The sequence below is a fragment of the Crassostrea angulata genome, chromosome 5, assembly GCF_025612915.1.
Source record: "Crassostrea angulata isolate pt1a10 chromosome 5, ASM2561291v2, whole genome shotgun sequence".
NCBI lineage: Eukaryota > Metazoa > Mollusca > Bivalvia > Ostreida > Ostreidae > Magallana > Magallana angulata.
The window spans coordinates 60,798,272-60,820,422 of NC_069115.1; the positions used below are offsets into that span (position 1 = coordinate 60,798,272).

A 22,151-nucleotide genomic window follows, 5' to 3' on the forward strand; every position below is an offset into this window, starting at 1 on the left:
TTGGTACACACTCCAAGTCAATATACACTAAACATAACTTAGTGCACACTCCAAGTCAATATACACTACACATAACTTGGTACACACTCCAAGTCTATATACACTTCACATAACTTTGTACACACTCCAAGTCAATATACACTACACATAACTTGGTACACACTCCATGTCAATATACACTACACATAACTTGGTACACACTCCAAGTCAATATACACTACACATAACTTGGTACACACTTCAAGTCAAAATACACAATTTACATAACTTGGTACACACTTCAAGTCTATATACACTACATGTAACGTAGTGCACACTCTAAGTATATATACACTACATGTAACTTGGTTCACACTCCAAGTCAATTTACACTAAACATAACTTGATACACACTCCAAGTCAATATACACTACACAAAACTTGGTACACACTCCAAGTCAATATACACTACACATAGCTTAGTACAAACTTCAAGTCAATATACACTTCACATAACTTGGTACACACTTCAAGTCTATATACACTACATGTAACGTAGTGCACACTCCAAGTATATATACACTACATGTAACTTTCTATACACTATATGTGAATACAGTAAAACACGCTTATAATGAAGTCCCAGGGACGGCTAATTTAACTTCGTTATAAGCATAATTCGTTATATCCGTCAAGTTTACAACATGAAATAGAGACCTGGGGAATGAAATCACTTCGCTGTAAGCGTCAATTCATTATAAGCGTGTTCGCTATAACCATGTTTTACGTTATACACTATGTGTACAAGTACAAGTATTATTTACACCACAGGTTAACTACAAGACACAGGTCAATAATCAGTTTGATAAACTTACAATATGAAAAGAACATCAAACATCTTTTTTAACAAATGTTTTAGAACTATAAGACTGAAAATAATGGAGATGAGCAAATGCTTATTTGACCAAAGTAGACTGACTGAGATTGTTTCTGTTTAGATGTTCATTGACTACAACTTGTATGGGATGAACATGTTGAATGTGGCAGCTGTCAAGTTCAGGAGGAAAGCCCAGGATGGTGAGTAACTAGAACCCTGTAATATTAGAGTCTTCTATATAAAGTTTGTCACCGATCTTTACCCTTCATTCCCAATTTAGATTCTCTCTTGAGGTTCGAAATAAAAATAATTTAATTTATATAAAACATAATGATTTAATTAGGGCCCTGCAAGGATTTGCGGGTGCCCTATAGTAATCACTCTGTCCGTCCGTCCTTCTGTCCGTCCGTCCGTCTGTCACTCTTCCGTCCACAAATTTCCTGTTTTTTTCTAATAACTTTTTTTATGGTTGCCCAATCAAGTTCAAATTTGGTATGGTAGTTCAGTAGGCAGAAATACATATTTTGATGCTAAGTTTGGTTCTCTATGTCTTCTGGTTTGGAGCTGGGGTGGTGGGGTAGATTCATAACTATGCATAAGAAGAATGGGCAAAGAGAGATAACTGCTGAGAATGAATGGGCAAAGAGAGATAACTGCTGAGAATGTTACCATTGTATACATGGAAGGCTGTGCAATATTTGTCCTTTGGGATTAATTAACCTTCCACAGGAAGAAAATCCTAAGCTTTATCTTTATCTGTCACATTGAGATTAATTACTGCACTGCCTGTGTCTGCAAATGAACTTTGTTTTGAAGTTAAGGTCAATTTTGAATGATGTGTAGTATTGTGTACATTCTTTGAAATATGGATTTGAAATATAATATTCATATTTTTTGGGGTTAAAATACCGTACACAATGATTTATGATAGTTTTATTGAAGAGAGGCAAAGCCTAGGTATCATTGCATTGGTATCAATTCTTTGTTTTTTTAACAAATTTTATTTCATCCCATGTTAACCCACTTTATCCCGTGGATATGACTCATTGGATATTTTTTTGATATTCCAGAGTTGTGACTTTACAATGGGATTTGCCTAGGCATAATGAAGTAAAAATAATGTAGAGTTTTATAAACAGTGTAAACATTGATTGCGGTGTATAAAATATGGGATAAATAGAATCTCATGATTTGTAGTATAATATGATTTTTATCCAACTTGTGTGTTTTATCCCCTCACTAAGGCTCAAGAAAAAAACACTTAAATTGTTGGATGAAAATCATATCCAACTACAAATCACGAGATCCTATATATTCCAGTTCTTTACATCTTCTGCCGGGCATTTATTTTTCATCATTGTTAATATAAAGAGGATGGAATTCAAAGTTTTTTTCACTTCTCTATATTAATTGTCATAGCGGGGCCCTTCCTGACTGGTCAGTTTTCTAGTTGTAATTTGTATGTGTTATGAGAAGATGTTGTCTGTTCATCTCTTTAAATGTGTATATAACATGGTTTTGACAGAGAATGCTAACCCCAATGACCCAGAGTCGCTCCATCGGTCTGACCCGACCACCCCTACTTCTCCAGATGGATCGCTCCAGGACTGGCTCAATAACGCATCTCTGTCCCCGAGTCAGCCTCTCTGGAACTCAGACACCATCTCCAGGTAACCAATGACAGGGCAGCATTAGGTTGACCCCCAGACTGTCAACCAAGGACAGTGCAGCATTACATTGACCGCTGGCCTTTCTGAATGGTTAAATAAAGGCCAATATGATAGAAAGGCCAAAACACGCCTATCTGATAATAGTTGTGTTTATTTGTAAAAACAACCAAGGTAATGTTAATTTTGTGATTATAACAAATCAAAAGTCGATTCTCCTCTTCCTAACAAAATTTGAAACTGAAGTTGATTTTCACATGATTTATCCATTGCCTTTCAGGGACATGTACCTGGGGTCAGACGTTCTCCGACAGAGCACGTGTGAACTGGAAGTAGATGTGGTGGCTGCGGACATCCTCAATCGACAGGAAGTAGATGGTAGCTGTAGTAACGTTTTTCAAATTGGGGGAAGGGGGGGGGGATACTACTGTAAATTCCTAATTAAACGCGAGGAATTTATATCCGCGTAAAATCGCGAGAAGCATCCCTCGCGGATTTTAAAACCTCGCAATTATTTTCTGAGAGTTGATAACTATAAGAAATATGGATGAATGATCAGCGTTCGCGATTTTATATTCTCGCCATTTGATACAAAACAGCGGGATCGCGGAATTAAGTACTCGCGTAATATAAGGAATTTACAGTATAGAGATCATTGTTGTATTGGGTGTAAAAATTTAAATCAGGGAAAAGTAACCTAAAAGTAAAGAAAAGTAAAAAAGAAAAAAACAAATTGATGGAGACAGTGTAAAGGGTGTTTAATACAACATTTCTGCACTCATTAAAAAAGATATACTAGTACTGGACATGAAGATGATAGTCCACTGATGTTGTTGTTACAGCTAATGTTGGAAACAATCCTGGTCTGGCCGCGCTGTGGGAGGATGAGCGACAGAGGAAGAGGAATGTGGGTCAATCCTCCCAGATCACCCCGCCCGCCTCCCAGGGTACACTCACAAACTTGTTTACTAAGGGATACTTGGGATAGTTTCAATTACTCAGGGATATTTGAGATAGTTTCAATTAATCAAAGATATTTGAGATCGAGTTTCAATTACTCAGGGATATTTGAGATAGTTTCAATTAATCAAAGATATTTGAGATCAAGTTTCAATTACTCTGGGATACTTGAGATCGAGTTTCAATTACTCAGGGATATTTGAGATAGTTTCAATTAATCAAAGATATTTGAGATCAAGTTTCAATTACTCAGGGATATTTGAGATCGAGTTTCAATTAATCAGGGATATTTGAGATAGTTTCAATTACTCAGGGATATTTGAGATCAAGTTTGAGAAGTTTTGAGACTTGTTATGCTAATTTTAATAGTTTTCATTGACAGATTTAAGATTTTTTCTCTTTATTTTTTGATAGATTGTATATATTAAAAAGTAATTAGATTTGTCCTTTATTTGATTGCAGAGCGGGTTTCCGTGGAGATAAGTGACAGTGATCAAGCACTCTCAGACCGCTTCAGGGAAATAGTCCTCAGTCAGCTCCCTTACCTGTAAGTAAATAGTTCTCAGTCAGCTCCCTTACCTGTAAGTAAATAGTCTTCAGTCATCTCCCTTACCTGTAAGTAAATAGTCCTCAGTCATCTCCCTTACCTGTAAGTAAATAGTTCTCAGTCAGCTCCCTTACCTGTAAGTATATAGTCCTCAGTCAGCTCTCTTACCTGTAAGTAAAAAGTCTTTAGTCATCTCCCTTACCTGTAAGTAAATAGTCCTCAGTCAGTTCCCTTACCTGTAAGTAAATAGTCCTCAGTCATCTCTGCTACCTGTAAGTAAATAGTCCTCAGTCAGCTCCCACACCTGTAAAGTAAATAGTCCTCAGTCAGCTCCCTTACCTGTAAGTAAATAGTCTTCAGTCATCTCTGCTACCTGTAAGTAAATAGTCCTCAGTCATCTCCCTTACCTGTAAGTAAATAGTCCTCAGTCAGCTCCCTTACCTGTAAGTAAATAGTCCTCAGTCAGCTCTCACACCTGTAAAGTAAATAGTCCTCAGTCAGCTCCCTTACCTGTATGTAAATAGTCCTCAGTCAGCTTCTATACCTGTAAGTAAATAGTCCTCAGTCAGCTTCCATACCTGTAAGTAAATAGTCCCCAGCCAGCTCCTGTACATGTAAAGTAAAAAGTCATAAGTCAGAGATAACCAATAAGATAATTTGTTCTTTAAATCTATTTTTGTCAAGCATTTTAAGACCTCCTTTGACGTAAATATGGTATAAACTATTGTGTATCTGGAGATGATTGTCATGGACTTTGACAAAGCAAACAATTTGTGCACAAAGATCAATCAAATTATATGTTCTTTATCTGTTTTGTCAGAGACAGCCAATCGGATTCCATATCTGAATCATCCCAAGAGGACATAATTCCTTCCCAGGCAGCATCTAGTGTGGATTTACACTCAACACAAAACGAAGGTACTTTCTTGAAAAAGTGAACGAAATAAACATTAAACTTTTTTGACTTGGATGAATAATTGTGATCCCCTCTATCACGAGGTGGCCTGTCAGAATTGACTTATTTGAGTTTGAGAATGATCAGTCCTTAATTTATCTACCATAGTATACACAAACAGAATAAGATTGGTTTTTCCACATATATCATCTCAAAAGTCATATAAACATGGATAGGAAGGAAAAAGTCTGTGAAGAAAACATGCAAACAATGAACATTTAGCAATATCAGATAACAGAACCCCCCCCCCCCCCCCCCCCCTTCCAACATGTTGATTACTCCTATAGATAAATATTTCTATTTCATTGCTGTTTGTATTTTAGACGTGGAGGACGTGGAGGCCTCACAGAGCACTGTGATCCTGGAGGAGGAGGAAGAAGAAGACAGGGCGGCCATTGTGAACATGGACTCCATCCACAGAGTAGTCTCCATGAGTCAGCACTTCTCAGCGACGCCTCTATCCCAGCAATCAGGTCAGAACCCCCTCCCAACTTGCAGCAATCAAGTGGGAATCTCCCCCTCCCCCCACAACAATCAGTTGGGAATCTCCCCCCTTCTCCCCCCCCCCCCCCCCACAACAATCAGGGGAGATCCTCAACCCCCACCTGAGAACCCTCAACCACTCCCCCCCCCCCCCCCCCCCCCCCTCCCCCCACAGCGACCCCCTCTCAACTCACAACAATCAGGTGGTCTCACAGCAATCAGATGAGAACTCCACACCCCCCCTCCCCCCTTTTAACTCACAATCAGGTAAAAAAACCCTTCCAATTCACAACAATCAGGAGAGAATCTGCCACCCTTTCCCCTCACAGCAATCAGATGAGAACTCTAATTTCCCTCCCAACTCAAAATCAGGAAAATTCTCACAGCTCTCGGGTAGAACCCTAACCCCCAGTCTCTCAAAACAGCAATTGAATAGTTCTGCCTTATTCTCCCCTTGTGTCATTTTAAGAAAACTGTCTGGTGCACCTCATTCCTTCTAGGCATTATGTGATACTTTTATTATCAATAACTTAAAATGATAACACACCTTCAACAATAGTAGATTGCTTATACATAAAATTGTAATTCTTAACTACACCTGTCTGTAGAACAACCTCAAATGAAAATTTGACTGAGTATAATATTTGGGTGGAGTATTGAGATCTAAGCTTCAATATTACAGATGAGCCCCAGGACCGGTCTCTGGCGGCACTGCTGGCTTCACTGGCCGACGACAGCTCTCCCCCTGCAACCCAGGCCGCTGCCGGTGAAGTCACCACGCTAGAGGAGAAGGACAGCATCCTCCTGGACGCCGCTGTTGTCCCCGACGATGAGACCACAGAAAAAGACGAGGCAGAAACTCTAGAAATGTCACAGGTCGTTTGGGAAGATGGAAGTCAGGACAGTGGGGAAGGCAGAGAGAGGTACGAACTAGTGTCTGGGGATCAGTTGTACTAATCAAGTTGTACTTTATTAGAACCTCAGTGTGTTTATAATAGGATAAGTCAGCAATTTATGTCTACTTTTTAATGAAAAATATTTTTCAAAAAAACTCAAGAAGAAGAATTCAGTTTTATGACCTAGATTTGTTTGCTTTGTTTGTTCTTTATTTGTCCTTTGTTTGTTCTTTATTTGTCCTTTGTTTGTTCTTTATTTGTCCTTTGTTCTTTATTTCTTCTGTATTTGTTCTTTATTTGTCCTTTGTTCTTTATTTGTTGTTATTTGTTCCCATTGAGAAGGGGTTGTTTGATGATCTAGAATTGTGTTGTTTGTTTCTATTCATTCTCGGTTTCAGATTTATTCTCTATTTGTCCATTATTTGGTTTTTGTTTTTCCCATCAGGAAGTGTGAGGAGTTTGACCTGGAGGGTCTGGATACCACCTGGAATGACTCGCAGGCGGTGCCAGTCAGTGATGAGGAGGGGGACACGATTCCTCAGTTTGATGGCGCCAACGACGAGAAACCGCAGCCAGGTACGTCTTCAACAGACAGCTGTACTGAACATATAAACCTTCTTCTGTCTATTAGTTACTGTAATCTTGTAAATCTAAATGCAAGAAGTAAAATACTATGGAATCATTAGATTTCGTGGTGGCTCAATTTTCGTGGAATTCGTGGGTACCTCTCAACCACGAATTAACATCCTCCACGAATAAATAAATTAGGGTAATAAAGTCATATTTCCTTTGTAGATTTCAGAGAATACACGAAATTACGTCCCCATGAACCTGTAAAGTTTAAGCAATCCACGAAAATTGGCCCCCACGAAATTTAATGATTCCACAGTATGCAAAATATAACAAGGAGAAAATCCCACTCTCATTTTTCTGACACTTCTGAAATATTTCAAAATACAACAAAAGGGAATTTTATATTCTCCAAATTCATACAGAATGGGGAAATCACAGAATTAAGTACAGTCGCACCTGCTGTTACGGCCACCTTTAATCAGCGGCCACTCGCCATGAGCGGCCAGTTTTAATCCCGCCCGTTTAGTTTTACACTATATTTTAACTGATTTAAGCGGCCACCTGTCTAACGCGGCCAGCGGCCACTGTTTTTAGGTCCCGTGGCTTGAACATGCCTGTTTTCAACGGCCATTTTGTCTGTTTTGTCACATGACTTTTGAATCTGACATGTGACCCCGTATCGAAAGAAGCCAAACTTCGAAAGCTGATAATGAGTTAATGACAAATAATTGAGTGTGTTATTTGAAGTCTGCTGAGATTTAATGTGATAATTGATTATCATAACACCTGTTTTGTGTTGTTTATATATCGACACGTACTTATATACTTCATTACAGTCATTTATATGGCCAGTCTTGCGCTGAACAGCTTAACATGTGCAAAATAGCCGGTAGTATGCACTTTTTTCCTAGAAAATTTCTTTGAGATAATAAAACGGGTTCTTAATATATATAAGAATGGAATTTTGATACTTTTTTTAAAAGGTAAAACATCGGCTATCGTAGTTCAGTAAGTAGCCTTTGTACGGAAACGCTACTTCTGTTTGTTTACCGCATTTAATCCCTAATTATCATTTGGGCGTATTTAGCAGAAAATGTTTTGTTCTTAATCCCTTGATAGATAAATGGAACTAAAACGGCCATTTAGAATTAATATAAACTGTTTATTTAGCATTCCGAGCTGTGCATTCACCATCTCTGTGTACGCCGCCATTACAGATGCTATTAATAAATCTGTGCAATAGAGCCAAATGAAAATACTCGATGTTTTTTTTTCCATTATTTTGAAACCTGGAATAAGAGGCCACCTGTCTTTAGCGGCCAGTTTGGCATTGTCCCACAGGTGGCCGCTTAAAACAGGTGCGACTGTATGTGTATAAAAAGGAATATTGGGTGTTCTAATGCTTTTATTTCTCTCCTTGTACTTGTGTTTAAACATCTGTGTGTTATAAAGCTGTGTTATTTCTCTTCCAGCCAAGAAGAGCAAGAAGAAGCGCCTGGGTACCACGGGACCGGTGGTGTCGGGGTTTGACAAGACTCCTCCCTCAGTGGGTCTGATCTCACAGAGTGGTCCATTCAGTCCAGAGTTCAGTAACCCACCCCAGGGGCTGTATGGACCCAACAGTAACCAGTACCCCAGTGGAAACCAGTATGACTTCCAAGGTCAGGGCTATGGCATGGAGTTTGGGACGTACTCTTACAGTCAGTGGAACCCCCAGGGAAGTTACGGTGGAGATCTCCAACAAGGATTTGGAATGCAGACCTGGGGCCAGCAGACTCCCTGGAACTCCTCTAATCCAAGCATGCAGCAGCAGTGTCCTCCAGAAGGTCAAGGTCTTCCTTCACCTCAAGGTCAGCTACAGCCAAGGTTACAGGGCTCACACAGAAATCTTCCACAGTCACAGAACATGTCGAATTCTCCACGCAGTCAGCACTCACCCCAGGGATTACAGTCTCCACAGGGTTTAACGTCTCCACACGGTTTAACGTCTCCACACAGCTTATCTTCACCGCAGGGCTTACCATCACCACATGGGAACACCCAGGGCAATACACAGTCACAAAATACAAGTGTCAACTCCCCGGTTCCTTTAAATATCGGAGCTCCTATGTCCACCTTCAGCAGTCTGACAAGGGTTCAAGGTCATGGTCAGAATCAGGGACAGGGGTATCCCCCCTCAGTAATGGAGAGCAGGGACTCCTTCAGTGCTCTGATGAACGATGAAACTTTATCCAATAATCTGTGGAATTTCTCAGAATTTGGTGGAATTAGTGATTCGGATGGAATGCTCTCTCAGGGGGAGAGCAGTATGACTGGACAGATTGGAACAGTGGAAAAAGCAATGGAACAGATGTACTACCCACAGAACCAGCCAAACTTCCTGTCTCAGGGCAGCCATAGCATGACCTCCTCTCAAGGTCATCTCACTCAGTTTTCCTCGGGTCAGCCAGGGATGACATCAACCCCAGTGGGGGGTTCTCAGAACAGCCAGGAGAGCAAGACTCAACAGGGTGTGAATTCTAACTGCTCACAAATTTTTCCAAGACTGGCTATTCAACCAAGCAGCCAAACTTTCTCCAATTCTCAGAGTGGTACCTCTCAGGGTCATTACCCAGAATTCAGCAGTTATTCTCAGCCGGAAGGATTTTCTCAGCACAACTATTCAAACACTTTCTCATCTTCATATTCAAAGTATTCTTCGCAGACTAGTCCAAAGAACAGTACACTTTCTGTAAATGAATGTGGTTTAACCTCCACTCCATTAGATACCAGCCAGGACAGTGCGATGTCCAACAGGAATTATAGTGGTCAAGAAGCTTTAAGCAGTAAAAGTCGACTAAGTGCTGAACCCAGGGACTTTAACACCCAGCAGTATCACATGCCTAGTGGGGGGAATTTCAGTGGAGACTCTGATGGAAGTCAGCAGAACTCCAGTTTTTCTAGTCATGCCTCCTCCCAATTTTCTAATTCCCAGCCTCTCTATCAATCCGGATCCCTATCTCACGTCTCGGACTCACAGAGAAGTGATAATGCCAGCTCCTCTTTCTCCCCTCACTCTCACTCATACAAGGGACCTCAGCCCAGCGGCCAGTGTTATAACTCACAACCAAACCTCTCCACCCCTCACTGGGGGCCACACATGTCTACTATCAATGACAACCCCACCACCACTGTCAAGAAAAGGAGCTCCAAAAAGAAAGAGAATGGTGGTACAACGACAGCCACAACCAAGAAGAAAGCCACCCCCAAAAAGTCCACAAAAAAATCTAGTAATGAGGGTCCAAAACCTCCATTGGACTCCCCCAATCAGTCTTCCCTGGGCAGCATATTACAGGCGTCCTCTCTGGGCAGTGTGTTAAAGAAGTCCAACTCCTTCCAACCACGAGGGGTACCCTACAGTGGAGGGAATTTACTGGAAAAGCTACTGCTGGCAAATGAGGAGGAGGGCGGCAAACTCAGGAAACCTGAACCGTCTGTTCCTCCCTGTAAATCGCTGTCATCCCCAGGGTCCTTACTCCACACATCGACAGATTCCACCTCACCTAAGAGTGGATCAAGCAGTTCGTCACAGCCTTTCTCTGATAAATCTGAAAGTTCAAGGGGTCCTACAACAAACATCAATTTTTCTTATCAGAATTCATCAGGACCTTATCAAACCAATCTTGGACCTAAAAAACCTTCAGGACCTCATCAGACACCATCAGGACTGAATCAGAATTCACCGGGACCTCCACAGACATTACAAGGACCTCATGAACCATCAGGGCCTCATCTAACATCATCAGGACCTAATCAGAACACATTAAGGACTTACCAACACCCACTAGGACCTCTCCAGACACCAGTAAGTCTTCCAGGATCTCGCCAACCATCAGGTTATCACCAGAAATCAACAGGACCTAAAGTATTACTGCCTGGACCTCATATTTCACCATCAGGATCTCATCAGTCATCAGGGGGACCTCAAGGGATACCACCGGTACCTTATGAAGGGCTATCATCTTCATCTTATGATAACAAGCCTTGTTATCTTTCTCCATTCCGTGAGAACACACCAGACAAAGACCGGCAGCCTCAGACCACGGCATCTCATTCTGTGGGCTCCTTGTTTAGTTTACAAAACTTGGTGTCAAACGTTTCACAGAAGACCAAATTCGGCCAGAGTGTCAGACAGATCGCCACAGATGGGAAGCCTTACTCCTGCTCCGAGTCTGAGCTAAGGAGCTACATTCAGAAGAACTTGGGACCAGTAGAGGCCTCGGATTCTGTGGATGAACTTGGTAAGAGTGTGGATTGTGAAGTTCCTATACGTAAACCCACCAATGTCTCAGAACTCATAAGGAGTAAAGTAGAATTGGAATCTCGCAAAAAGCGATCAACTTCAGCATCCGAAACGCCCAACCAAGGGAGGAGACACTCCGTTCCTAGTGTGAGTGAAAATCGACCAATGAACAGCGGCCAGACTAATCCAGGCAGCATCAGCCATCCCTCCTACCCCAGTACAGCAGACGGTGCAGTGTCCAGTAACTGTAGCAGGGGCTCTGTAACAAGTGTAGATAGTTTTATTCGAGACAAACTTTCATCCGATTCAAGTCAGCCTGGACATCAGGCCCTTCCAAATTCAGTTTGTCGAGAAAGAAATAAGTCTTTCTCTAGTAGCTCGAGTGGGGTGTCCGCATCCAGCAATGAAATTGTATCAAGAGAAAGAACTATGTCAACCTCTAGTGTAAATAACAATCGCACAGAGTTCTCGCGCTCACTGAAACAGAAATCTGTGAACCGCCCATCCATCGTTCGGTCATTCAGTACCCCAAATCCTCAGAAAATCATTCAGCCAGTGAAGAGGAAGCGAGGGAGGCCCCGCAAGACTGAAGTTACTCCTGTGGCGGTTCAACCAACCAAGTATACTTACCGCTTCACCGTCCCTGCACCAGCTCACAAACACCTCCAATTCATCGAGCTGAGTCACCAGTCGCCCAGAAAGAGGGTCCAGTATGTACAAATGCATCCTATGGACGCCAGGAGATACAGTCTGTTGAAAATTGGAAGAGAGGTGGTCAGACTGAAGAAGCTCTCGGTGAAACAGCTAGGTAAGCTGGGACGTTCGGATAGCCCACAGGAGGCTGAACCATGTGTACGAGATAACCCACAGCAGGCTGAACCGTGTGTACGAGATAACCCACAGCAGGCTGAACCGTGTGTACGAGATAACCCACAGCAGGCTGAACTGTGTGCTGAATCATGTGTACAAGCCGTCAAAAGAGGAAACACCATGCCCTTTGTCAGTGAAAAGAAGGCTTACCCAAGTTACGAAGAACTACGAGAGGAAGTGGCCAAGTCCAAAGGAGCCACGAAATTGGTGGCAGAGAGTGAGAAGCCTTTTGCTGAGCTATGGTGTGTAGAAGACAAGACGAGTGGACCACAACAGATTGAAAAGATCACCCTGGCCTCCATTATTGACAAAGCCTTCAGCTCCATGGATACTGATGAGGACTGTGTTGGAGATGGGCGGAGACTTGGTGAAGACTCAGTGAGTAACAGGAAGGCTCAAAACCAGCGAGCTTCTGATGACAAGGGCTTACAGAGCAGAAAGGAGGACAGGCTTAATCTGCTTGAACCGACGTCCAAGTATCAGGGCCAGTTCTATAAGTATCTCCAGAGAAATAGTGATGCACCTAACCCAATGGATAATAGAACAATGGAACAACTTGGATATTCCACCAAGATGGCCTGTAGTAAAGCCGTCCAACATAAAAAGAAGCCGAATCCACACAAAAAACTCCCTCTTGTGGTTGACCCCAATGGCGAAGATTTACCTGACCCTGTGTTACAAGACGTCAGTTTGATGAAGGCCTCGAGGGGAAGCAGTATTCCCGTACAGTCACAGACGCCAGTCACCGGCAGAAGTCCCTTCATGCATCAGTCCGTCCCTGATCCATGCCAACTATTAAATTCTGACGTGTTGGACCCAAGAATTAAAAGCAGTTCTAAAGACTATGAACACTCAATACATGAGCAAGAGGAGACTGACACTCAGGGCGGGTCAAAAATGAATGAGAGTATTGAGAAGGACAAAGGTCGAGACAAAGGTTGGGAGCTAGAGTCTGTAACACAAAGGAGAGAGGATGTTGGTTTAATGGAGTCACAGTCATCATTGGATTCACAGCCAAGTTCAGCATCCAAATCAGATAGCAGTCAAATGGACCAGGATATCTCTGACCAGATACCAACACTAACCAAGGAAATAGAATGCCGGACAGATCTTCTTGATGATATTGGGCGCAATTCATCGACAGCAAAATCATCAGAAAATTTGTCCCTGATAAAGTCCAACCTATCATGTCCCAAACTCAGTGTGTCTGATTTCACTGAGACAAAACAACCGCAATCATCAAAGAGTGTTCTCAATTTGTCTGGGAATCAGAATACTCCCACAATACCTCAAAACAGCGAGAAATGTGTGGAGTCCCTGGGGGAATCTGAAAGTGGCCCCCCGAGTAATACAGGCTCAGATCTGGAAAACATGCTCCCATTGTCTGAAAACAAGAGTGAGCCAGAAACACAGAGCAGGAACACTTGTGTGTTTGAAGGTCATAAATTTGAAGGTCACATGACCAGGTCAAGGTCCTCTAGTGAGAGTAACAGTAGATGGCAAACTAATGAAGATGGAGTGAAGAAAAATCACAGTGAGACGGACGTGGAGAAAACAAGGAAATCTGTCCGCATCAGCCGAGAAAGTCGGAAAAGGAAACGAGAGATACCAGGTGTGGATTATTTTGTAACGGGGAAGTTCAAGGGTCATAAACGAATGACAGTTCAGCTAAACAAGTTAAATATTTCAAATGGAACTGTTGTCAAACTGTCTCAAGTTTTCTCGCTTAATTCACTGTATCAGAAAAATGGGTCAAATCACAAAACCGTTCAGGCACCAGAAATGGCCGCACATGAACCGTTTTGTGACAATATCTTTGAAAAATTTAAATCCTTTCAAGACTCAAAATTTTTCGGAAATATCGTCTCTGATGATTCATCCAAAGATTCCACTTATTTTCAGCCACGAAAAAGTCGCTTGTCGCTGTTAAAAAGAGGCCGTCCAAATGATGAAGTGATAGAGATCAGCAGCTCCGAGGATGAGGGCCGAGGGAAAAAGGTGACAACAGCGACAGAAAAGGAATGGGGTATGAACGATTCTGTGATTTGTGTAGAGGAAGATGAATATGATGATGAAATGGAAGATGAAAAAGAAAGTGATGAAAACAGTTTAAGTAAAACAGTAAAGCCTTCTCAGAAATTCATTAAGAAAAAGAAAAAGACAAATAAGTGTAGAAAAATCCACACTGCATTTAATGGAGCCAGTTACAGGACACGGAAACGGCGAACTCGATCCTGCTCAGGGAAATTAATGACGAGTCTGTCTGTTCTACATCAAGCTACCCTGGCCAATCTCATAGACTCGCCTCTTTCTTACTGTGAGTCCACCGACGATTACAGGACCAAGTATGATGATGCTCTGTTTTCAATGTCCCTTTATTCACCCCCACCCCCCGATGAGTTGGAGAAATCTCCACCCAGAGCACAAAGCCCTACAGATCTGAAGGACATTGCTGGGTCCCCAGAGATAACCAATGTATTCAGCGATCTTTGTAAGGCCATGATGTCTGATGACGAGAGCCGATCACCAGTTTACTCACCAGTCAAGACAAAGAGGTCTGTGTTAGTGAGACTCAACGAATCCCCATTAAAAATACCACTTGGTGATAGTTTTGAGGAACCTGAGATTGGTAGTGAAAAAATACAGAAGGGCAGAGTCAGTGTTTTAAACATTCATGATGTAAAGAGACAGGGAAATGATGACAAAGTCAAGGAAAGTTCTGGATATAACAATGTTGGATCTGGACATCATCTTGACCGATCCATGGAACCTGTTCTGGATGAGCCTCTGAGAGATGAGGAACATGGTGCTCATTCCTCCGACACTGACAGGGATAACCACCGCACTGAACAAAACACAGGACCAAGGCTTGGACCATTACATATCAAACGTAAAGCCATAGTGAGGCTACGACCTCTGACTGATCGAGAAATACAGAGCTACTGCTTGAATCCCGCTGGGGCAGGGAAGGAAAACATCCCCGTTGTGAGTGAAAGGGAGAGTGTCTCCCCTCCCGATCTGGGACCGCCCATCATTCCAAAGTTTGGTAAAGATCTGAAACAGGAACTAGAGTGTCCACCTCGGCTGATTAGGAGCGACTCTTATATTGACTTGTATGAAGATGAAGCCCCTGGTTGTTTAGATCCAGGTTCTGCCAGGGAGCAGGACTTAGTGACATCAAATGATAAGTTCAGTGAAGTGTATCATGCCAAGAAATTAGCACAGAAAGACCACTCAAGGAAAGTGAAAGGAAGTAAGGAGGAGAGCGTGCCAAACTCTGGGAGTAGTGAAACCTCACCGGGAGGTCTGTCCCCTACAAAGCTAGGGGCGGGCAATAAAACCGAGGGTGGTCATCAGGAGAAGACAACTCTGCCCCGGAGAAGGCGACCGTCCCAGCAGGGGGGTGGAGGAGAGAGGATTCCCCATTCTCTCACTCCAACAAAGAGGCAGGTCCTCAAACCCAAACATCCCCCACCAAGCCGCCTAAGGGTGGAGGGGACGGCCAAACAGTATGGGCTTCAGTGTGTGGTCAACCAGGACGCATTCTGTAGCAACGCCAATGATGTGCCGGAGAAACCCAGGTAAGGACTGATCGGATTACAGAATCTATGTCAGAACCAGCAGTATTTATTCGGTCTTTATCTTTTACAAATTGGGTCTGTTCTCTGCAGGGTAATGGGATTTAAAGTAAATTAAAAAATAAGTTTATAGATGTATAGGAATGTATGTGTATTTCATTTCTTAACATGTTTAATCAAAGAATCAAAAATTAAATAAAAAGGAGAAATGAATCTGAACAGGAGAGGTACATATCAGTTGCAGGTCCTGATGTGATTGTATGTTTGTGTATTTGTAGGGAGGTGGGAGGTCGAGTTCTGACTTTACAGAATAATAGGGTGAGCATTATTCTATTAGCACCAGCTCTAACTGTTAACTCTGAATGGAGAGTAGCCATAGATGATTGGCATTACACACTCAGTAGATATAGATGATTGGCGTAACTTCTATTGCTTGCCATCACACTCAGTAGATATAGATGATTGGCGTAACTTCTATTGCTTGCCATCACTCATTTCCTACTTTGTTTACAGTTTAATAGTTTGGTTTGATAATTTTATCTTCTGCAATCCCCACAATCTACTGGCTTGATCACAAACAAATCACAGATTATCAAGTATATGGCAACCACAAACAACAGTCATTGTTATAGTCCACACTCTTTCAGATGGTAGTATTTTCAGATAGTAATTTGAATTTTACTCTTTCTTTTGTTTTCAGTCTTTCACTCTACTGAGTTTTCTCTCCTGCTTGTATGCGACTCTCCATACTGTTTCCTCGCCTGAGCTGAAAGCTCAAGTGATTTTTCTGATCAATATTAGTCTGACGTCCATCTCTTTGTCTGTCCATCCATCTCTTTGTCTGTCTGTCCATCTCTTTGTCTGTCCATCCATCTCTTTGTCTGTCCGTCCATCTGTCCAATAGCCCATAAACATTTTACATTGATTTCTTGACTTCTTCAGAACCGCTAGGCCAATTTCAACCAAATTTGGCATAAATCATCACTGAGTGAAGGGGATTCAAGTCTGTTAAAATGAAGAGCTTCACCCTCTTTAAAGGGGAGATAATCTAAAATTATTGAAATAAGATCTGCTCAAGAACCATTTAGCCAGAAAAGCTGTAATTTGTGTGGACGCATCCTCAGGTAATGTAGATTAAAGCTTGTTCAAATCATGATGGGGCCACAATGAGAGGGAAGGGGGCAATTTTTACATAGGAATCTGTAGAGTATATCTTTAAAAATTGTCTTCTTAAAAACCATTTGATCAGAAAAGCTGATACTTGTATGGAAGCATCCCAGATAGGATAGATTATAGTTTGTTCAAATCATGATCCCTGGGGACAGGGTTAGGCCACAATGTGGGTCAAATTTTTACATAGGAATATATAGAATAAAATCTAAAAATCTTCTTCTCAGAAACCAATCAGCCACAAAAATCCGAAACTTGTGTAGAAGCATCCCCAGGTAGGGTGGAGTATACTTTGTTCAAATCATGATCCCTGGGGACAGGATTGGGCCACAATCGGGGGGGGGGGGGGGGGGGTCAAATTTTTACCTAGAATAACATCTTTAAATCTTCTTCTTCTTGGCCTCACAAGGGGTTTAAAGTTGGATTTATAGTTTTATATTATACAAATATTGACTGGGGTTGAGGGCAACATTGATTATATTAGCCCCCGAGGGACAAAATATTGCCCGACCCGAAGCGTAGGTTTAATTACGTCACATCAAACGAATCTACTAATCAGAGGCGATTATTTGAAATAAAGGGAATGTTCTCTAGATATTATTCCTAGTCGGTCAATATTAAAAAAATATTGACTGGTCAATATTTTTCGGACGAGCTAATATTACGTTTACTGACTATTCGTCTATATAGAGTTATTTAGTGAGAATATACTACTGAATTTAACAACTTATATTGTTTAAGATCTTCATGAGAACTTCAATGCTTAATATGTGATATGACTATAAAATCACCCTGTTACAAAAGGGGCTTAATGATAAACATTAGAATATCCAGGGAGAAAATTTTGAACCTTTTTATACAGAATATGTTAAACTAAATCATCCAGATATTTTTTTATATGATTCCATAAAGCTGATTTCATAATGGCTATTGTTGCTAGGGTGAGTGACTTGGCCCATGGGCCTCTTGTGTTTATCTAACTAATGGTTTGCTGTGTCACGATTTTGAGTTAGTCACTTGAAACAATAGTTTATGTTGTTGTCAGTTTGATCTCCATTCATTTTGCATGTCATTACAAATTATTTCATTTGTAAAATTTTGAAATGATTCCATTTCCTTAATTTAGTTTTTGTGATTGAAATTTGATTTTTCTAGAAGTTTTCAAATTTGTGTTTATTTTTTTGTACTGTAATTGATTTTTTTATTACTCTAGAATTATGTAAGTTTTAGGAGTGAAGACAATGCAAGAATTGTAATTATTAATGACAAACTTAAGTAAAGCATTTGTATGTGCCATCTTGCACTATAAGTCTTTGGTAAGCTAGACAATGTCAATGTAATGTTGTAAGACTATCCTAACCTAAGTGTAGCCATGCCTCGTTCTACAGAGAGTAGGTAACAGATCTTACTGTCTTTGCTATTCTGTAGAGGACCAGACCTTGCTGTCAACAACTCTCCTCAAGTCAATTACTCAACCTCAAGTCAGACTTTTGATCTCAAACTTATGCACTCTCCTTTAAGGATTTGAGTTGAGGACTGAGTTGAGGGATTGTAAAGTGTTGGCGGCGGTAGGGCCAGTTCTTTTAACAATGTGTGGACTGATGACCTTGACCTTTTTTATTTTTGGTAGGTGACCAGTTTCTTGGAGTACCTGAGCACTGTGACGGGGGAGGGGCTAGCCGCCTTCAGACAGATCTTGGCGGCCACAGACCGGATCCTCCCCTCTCAGACAGACAACCAGACTGTGATGGACTCCATCACCAGGGACCACAACCTCAGGTGCTCACTGCTTGGTGACCGGCGAGTTACCATGGTACCCTGTAAACTACCCCCATCTCAGGCCAAGGTCAGACTCTGGCTGGAAAAGAAAGAGCTCTACAGGAAACAAAGACGGAAAGAGAAGGCCCAGAAACAGCAGCAATGCAACCCACAGGAGAACCAGCAAAGCAACTCACAGAAGAACCAGTTTACCAAAATTGTTCCACTAATCCATTACTCACAGATTAAGGACAAAGACACTGTAAGAACGCCAAAAACTAAACTAATTACAAAAGAAGTCAGTTTTAATGAAACAGCAGAAATATTCAACATGGAAGATGAGGTTTCCCCAGGGGAAAAGAATGGTGGGTCTTGTGACAAGGAGGGAACAGAGTTATCTATGGAGGAAAAATCTGGGTCAGGGATGTCATCACAGGAGTCTGGGGATGATATCATTGGCCCTTCCCCTCCCCAGCAGACTTGCTGCTCCTTCAGGAGAGAGGAGGAAGAGGTGATTAGCCCCTCCCCTCCCCAACTCACTCATCACTCATTCAGGAGGGACACAGCAAACATTATAAGCCCCTCCCCTTCCAAACTAACGATGCCGTCAGTCAGAAGAAATTCCCAACAATCAGGGAAATCCCTCACTTCCAAATCAAGGTTAAGTCAGTTGTCATCTGAAGAAAAGAAACAGTCATGTGATGCTGTAAGAAGGAATTTGATTGGTTCGGTACATAGTACGCCTGTGTCTTCACGTGATCAGAGATCTCTGCTAGAAACGATCAACGTGACCCCAATATCACACAGTACAGACAATGACCCGGAAAACCCCAGGAAGAGGCTCGAGACCCCGGGAGTTTTCCTTACCCCAAGGAGAGTCCCTCTTCCCAGTAAAGAGTCGGTTGAGAAGGGGGATCCCAGGCGATCGCTGATGTCCTCGGCAGACATGAGGGTATAGTAGTATTGGAGATTTCATTGATTCAAAATTTAAACATGTGTTAGGAAATGCCTTGTATATCTATATTCTCAAAATTTCCTTCAACAGATTAAGATTTTTAAAATTCTTACTTTTATGCTAGTTACATTTTCAACATTTCTGAACTACATGTATTTGTTGTTTCTAGAGATATACAGTTCTAACCATACAAATTATTTATTTTTAATGCAAATGATCTGAAAATAATTTTGAGATATTTTCCATTAAATATTGTCATTTTAGTATAATATAGGCTAAGAAACCTGCCAGCATTGAACATCAGCTCTTTTTCTGTTCTTGAATTTTCACTGAGTGTTTCATCAGCCTTTCTTTTGATCTGTCAAGGCATTGAGTCTTGGGTGGCCTTTACAGTGGTCTGTACCTGTGTGTCTGTTTGCAGGAAATGGCGACGCCCACCAATTCCAAGGGGAACCAGTCACAGATTGATGGACCAACCCCCAAAAATTCCTTTGGATTCAAAGTCAGTCAACATGACTTCCAGAAGGCAAAGGCATTACATGAGGTTAGTGTATTTTAATATTTTTTAAATTACAGCTGAAGATATTTTTTTAAATGTTTCAATGTAAATTGACTTATTTACTGGCATCTTCTACATTTTTTCTAAATTGGGAAAATAATATCCACACAAATTGTATTTACAATAAAGGACTATGTGCGGTTTTATGCCTTTTTTGCCCCCAAAAGCAAAGTTTTATAAAGAACTTTAAAAATAAGGTGAAAGATAGTTAAAATCATATTAAAAATAGGGTGTTAAAGGATATGAAGATTGCTTTATTTTGATAAATTGAGGTATTTTAGGCTAAAATACATCAATTTATCAAAATTAGAATTTTTAGCAAAATAAGGGTCTTTTCCTATGGTTTTTCGACTGGGAAACATTGAGGGCAGGCTTGCTCAAGTACCATTTTTTAATATAATGGGTAAAACTATCTGAATAAAAACATATGTTAAAATTATACTTGAGCAGACCTGCACTCTGTACTTTTGAATGCAAAATATAAAGCAAATATGAGAGTATTTTCAGTTGTTTGCAACTTTGCGGGAAATAGGTCATTTAAGTGACGTCATAGATAAACAGCGAATGAGGAATGATGACTAAAATCAAGATTAAAGTGATAGGCATCCTCCGTACAAAAATTTTTGAAGATTTTATTTTTATAGGATACGATTTAAAAATTGGCTGAAAACGGGGGCAGATATTTGACCATACCGCACGTAGTCCTTTGCCTATTCAAAAACACAAAAAATTTGAATAACCTCACACTTCATTGACAGTGTATCACCAGGAACAACTATGAAAAAAAAACCAATCCATAATTTCATAATCTAAAACAGGTTCATTTGTGTTGCTGTTTTGTATACCACTGTGGCTGTGATGATTTCAAGCCTTTGATTCTAATCCAGGTACAGAACTTGACAGTGATGAGCCTGGAGCTCCATGCCGAGACACGCCGTGACCTGATGCCTGACCCCGAGGTCGATCCTATACTGGCCGTGTTCTACAACATCCTCAATGATGTCACTACAGACGCCCAACAGCGGGACATCACAGGCGTGATTCTAGTCGACAAAAAATCAAAGGAGATCCAGAGTGCAATAAAAAATCGTAAAAAGTCCACGCAGCCTGACCCGCCCTCTCCACAACCCTCCACATCACGTGACACTGGGTCGGAGGTCAAGCCGTCCCCCCAGCCGTCCACGTCCCGACCTCTCAGTCCACAGCCCTCCACATCCCGGGCTCCGACCCAGAGAGGCAAGAGGCCCCGGTCAGTGAGCCCCATCCCTAGCCCTGGGGCTAAAGTTCCCCGGGGAGAGGCTGAACACACCTTGTTACAAAAGTCAGGGGTGGACGACCTAGACGTGGTGTATGTAGAAAATGAAGAGGAGCTGTTCATGGAGGTCCTCAAGTTATTCTCCAGGTATGGTAACATTCTAGAAGTTCTCTCTGTGTTCAAAACCATTTTAACCAGACAGAAGATATTTTGGATAAGTTCTCATTGTTTAATAGTTATACCCCTACTATGTAGGGGAGGGGGGTATACTGTGGAATCATTTAATTTTGTGGGGGCCATTTTTCTGGAATTGTTTAAATTTGACAGGTTTGTGGGGAAGTTTCGTGCAATCTCTTATACAAACAAAAGATAATATGATTTTATTTTATTAATTCGTTAAGGATTTTAAGTTGTGGATGAGAATTCCACGAAAATTGAGCTACCATGAAATCTAGTGATTCCAAAGTACTGTTTTACCCTTGTGTGTATCTGTCTCTGTAACAAAATTTCTGTTGAATTTTTCTCAGCAACTATTCGTCACTGGTGCTTCAAATTTTAGCATGCTCTTAATTGAGGCATGCCTTATGGTGGTATTTTGTACCAATTGGACGTCAACTTCCTGCTAAAGGACAGCTGTTTTTTTTAAGCCTGAATTTTTAAACAAATGTTCGTCAAAGATTTCTCAGCAACTATTCATAACAGATGCTTTAATTCACTTTTTGTCTAGGCCTACTGTTTGATGCAATTTATTTTTGTACCAATCAGATGTCAAATTTTTGTTCAATGT

At 41.3% G+C, this 22,151-nt stretch overlaps 1 protein-coding gene across 4 annotated transcripts in view; it reads left to right on the top strand.

Annotated features, from left to right (window-relative positions):
• LOC128186237 (uncharacterized) overlaps positions 1 to 22,151 on the top strand; it is a 56,509-nt gene that overhangs the window by 13,321 nt on the left and 21,037 nt on the right. For all 4 annotated transcript variants that reach the window (XM_052856019.1, XM_052856018.1, XM_052856020.1 and 1 more), the window contains 14 exons: positions 978 to 1,056; positions 2,382 to 2,526; positions 2,804 to 2,901; positions 3,366 to 3,470; positions 3,946 to 4,030; positions 4,851 to 4,948; positions 5,309 to 5,458; positions 6,151 to 6,391; positions 6,810 to 6,940; positions 8,410 to 15,670; positions 15,946 to 15,985; positions 18,468 to 19,547; positions 19,972 to 20,094; positions 20,997 to 21,511. In XM_052856019.1, coding sequence (XP_052711979.1) covers positions 978 to 1,056; positions 2,382 to 2,526; positions 2,804 to 2,901; positions 3,366 to 3,470; positions 3,946 to 4,030; positions 4,851 to 4,948; positions 5,309 to 5,458; positions 6,151 to 6,391; positions 6,810 to 6,940; positions 8,410 to 15,670; positions 15,946 to 15,985; positions 18,468 to 19,547; positions 19,972 to 20,094; positions 20,997 to 21,511 — 10,151 coding nt within the window. The remainder of the gene's footprint in view (positions 1 to 977; positions 1,057 to 2,381; positions 2,527 to 2,803; positions 2,902 to 3,365; positions 3,471 to 3,945; positions 4,031 to 4,850; positions 4,949 to 5,308; positions 5,459 to 6,150; positions 6,392 to 6,809; positions 6,941 to 8,409; positions 15,671 to 15,945; positions 15,986 to 18,467; positions 19,548 to 19,971; positions 20,095 to 20,996; positions 21,512 to 22,151) is intronic.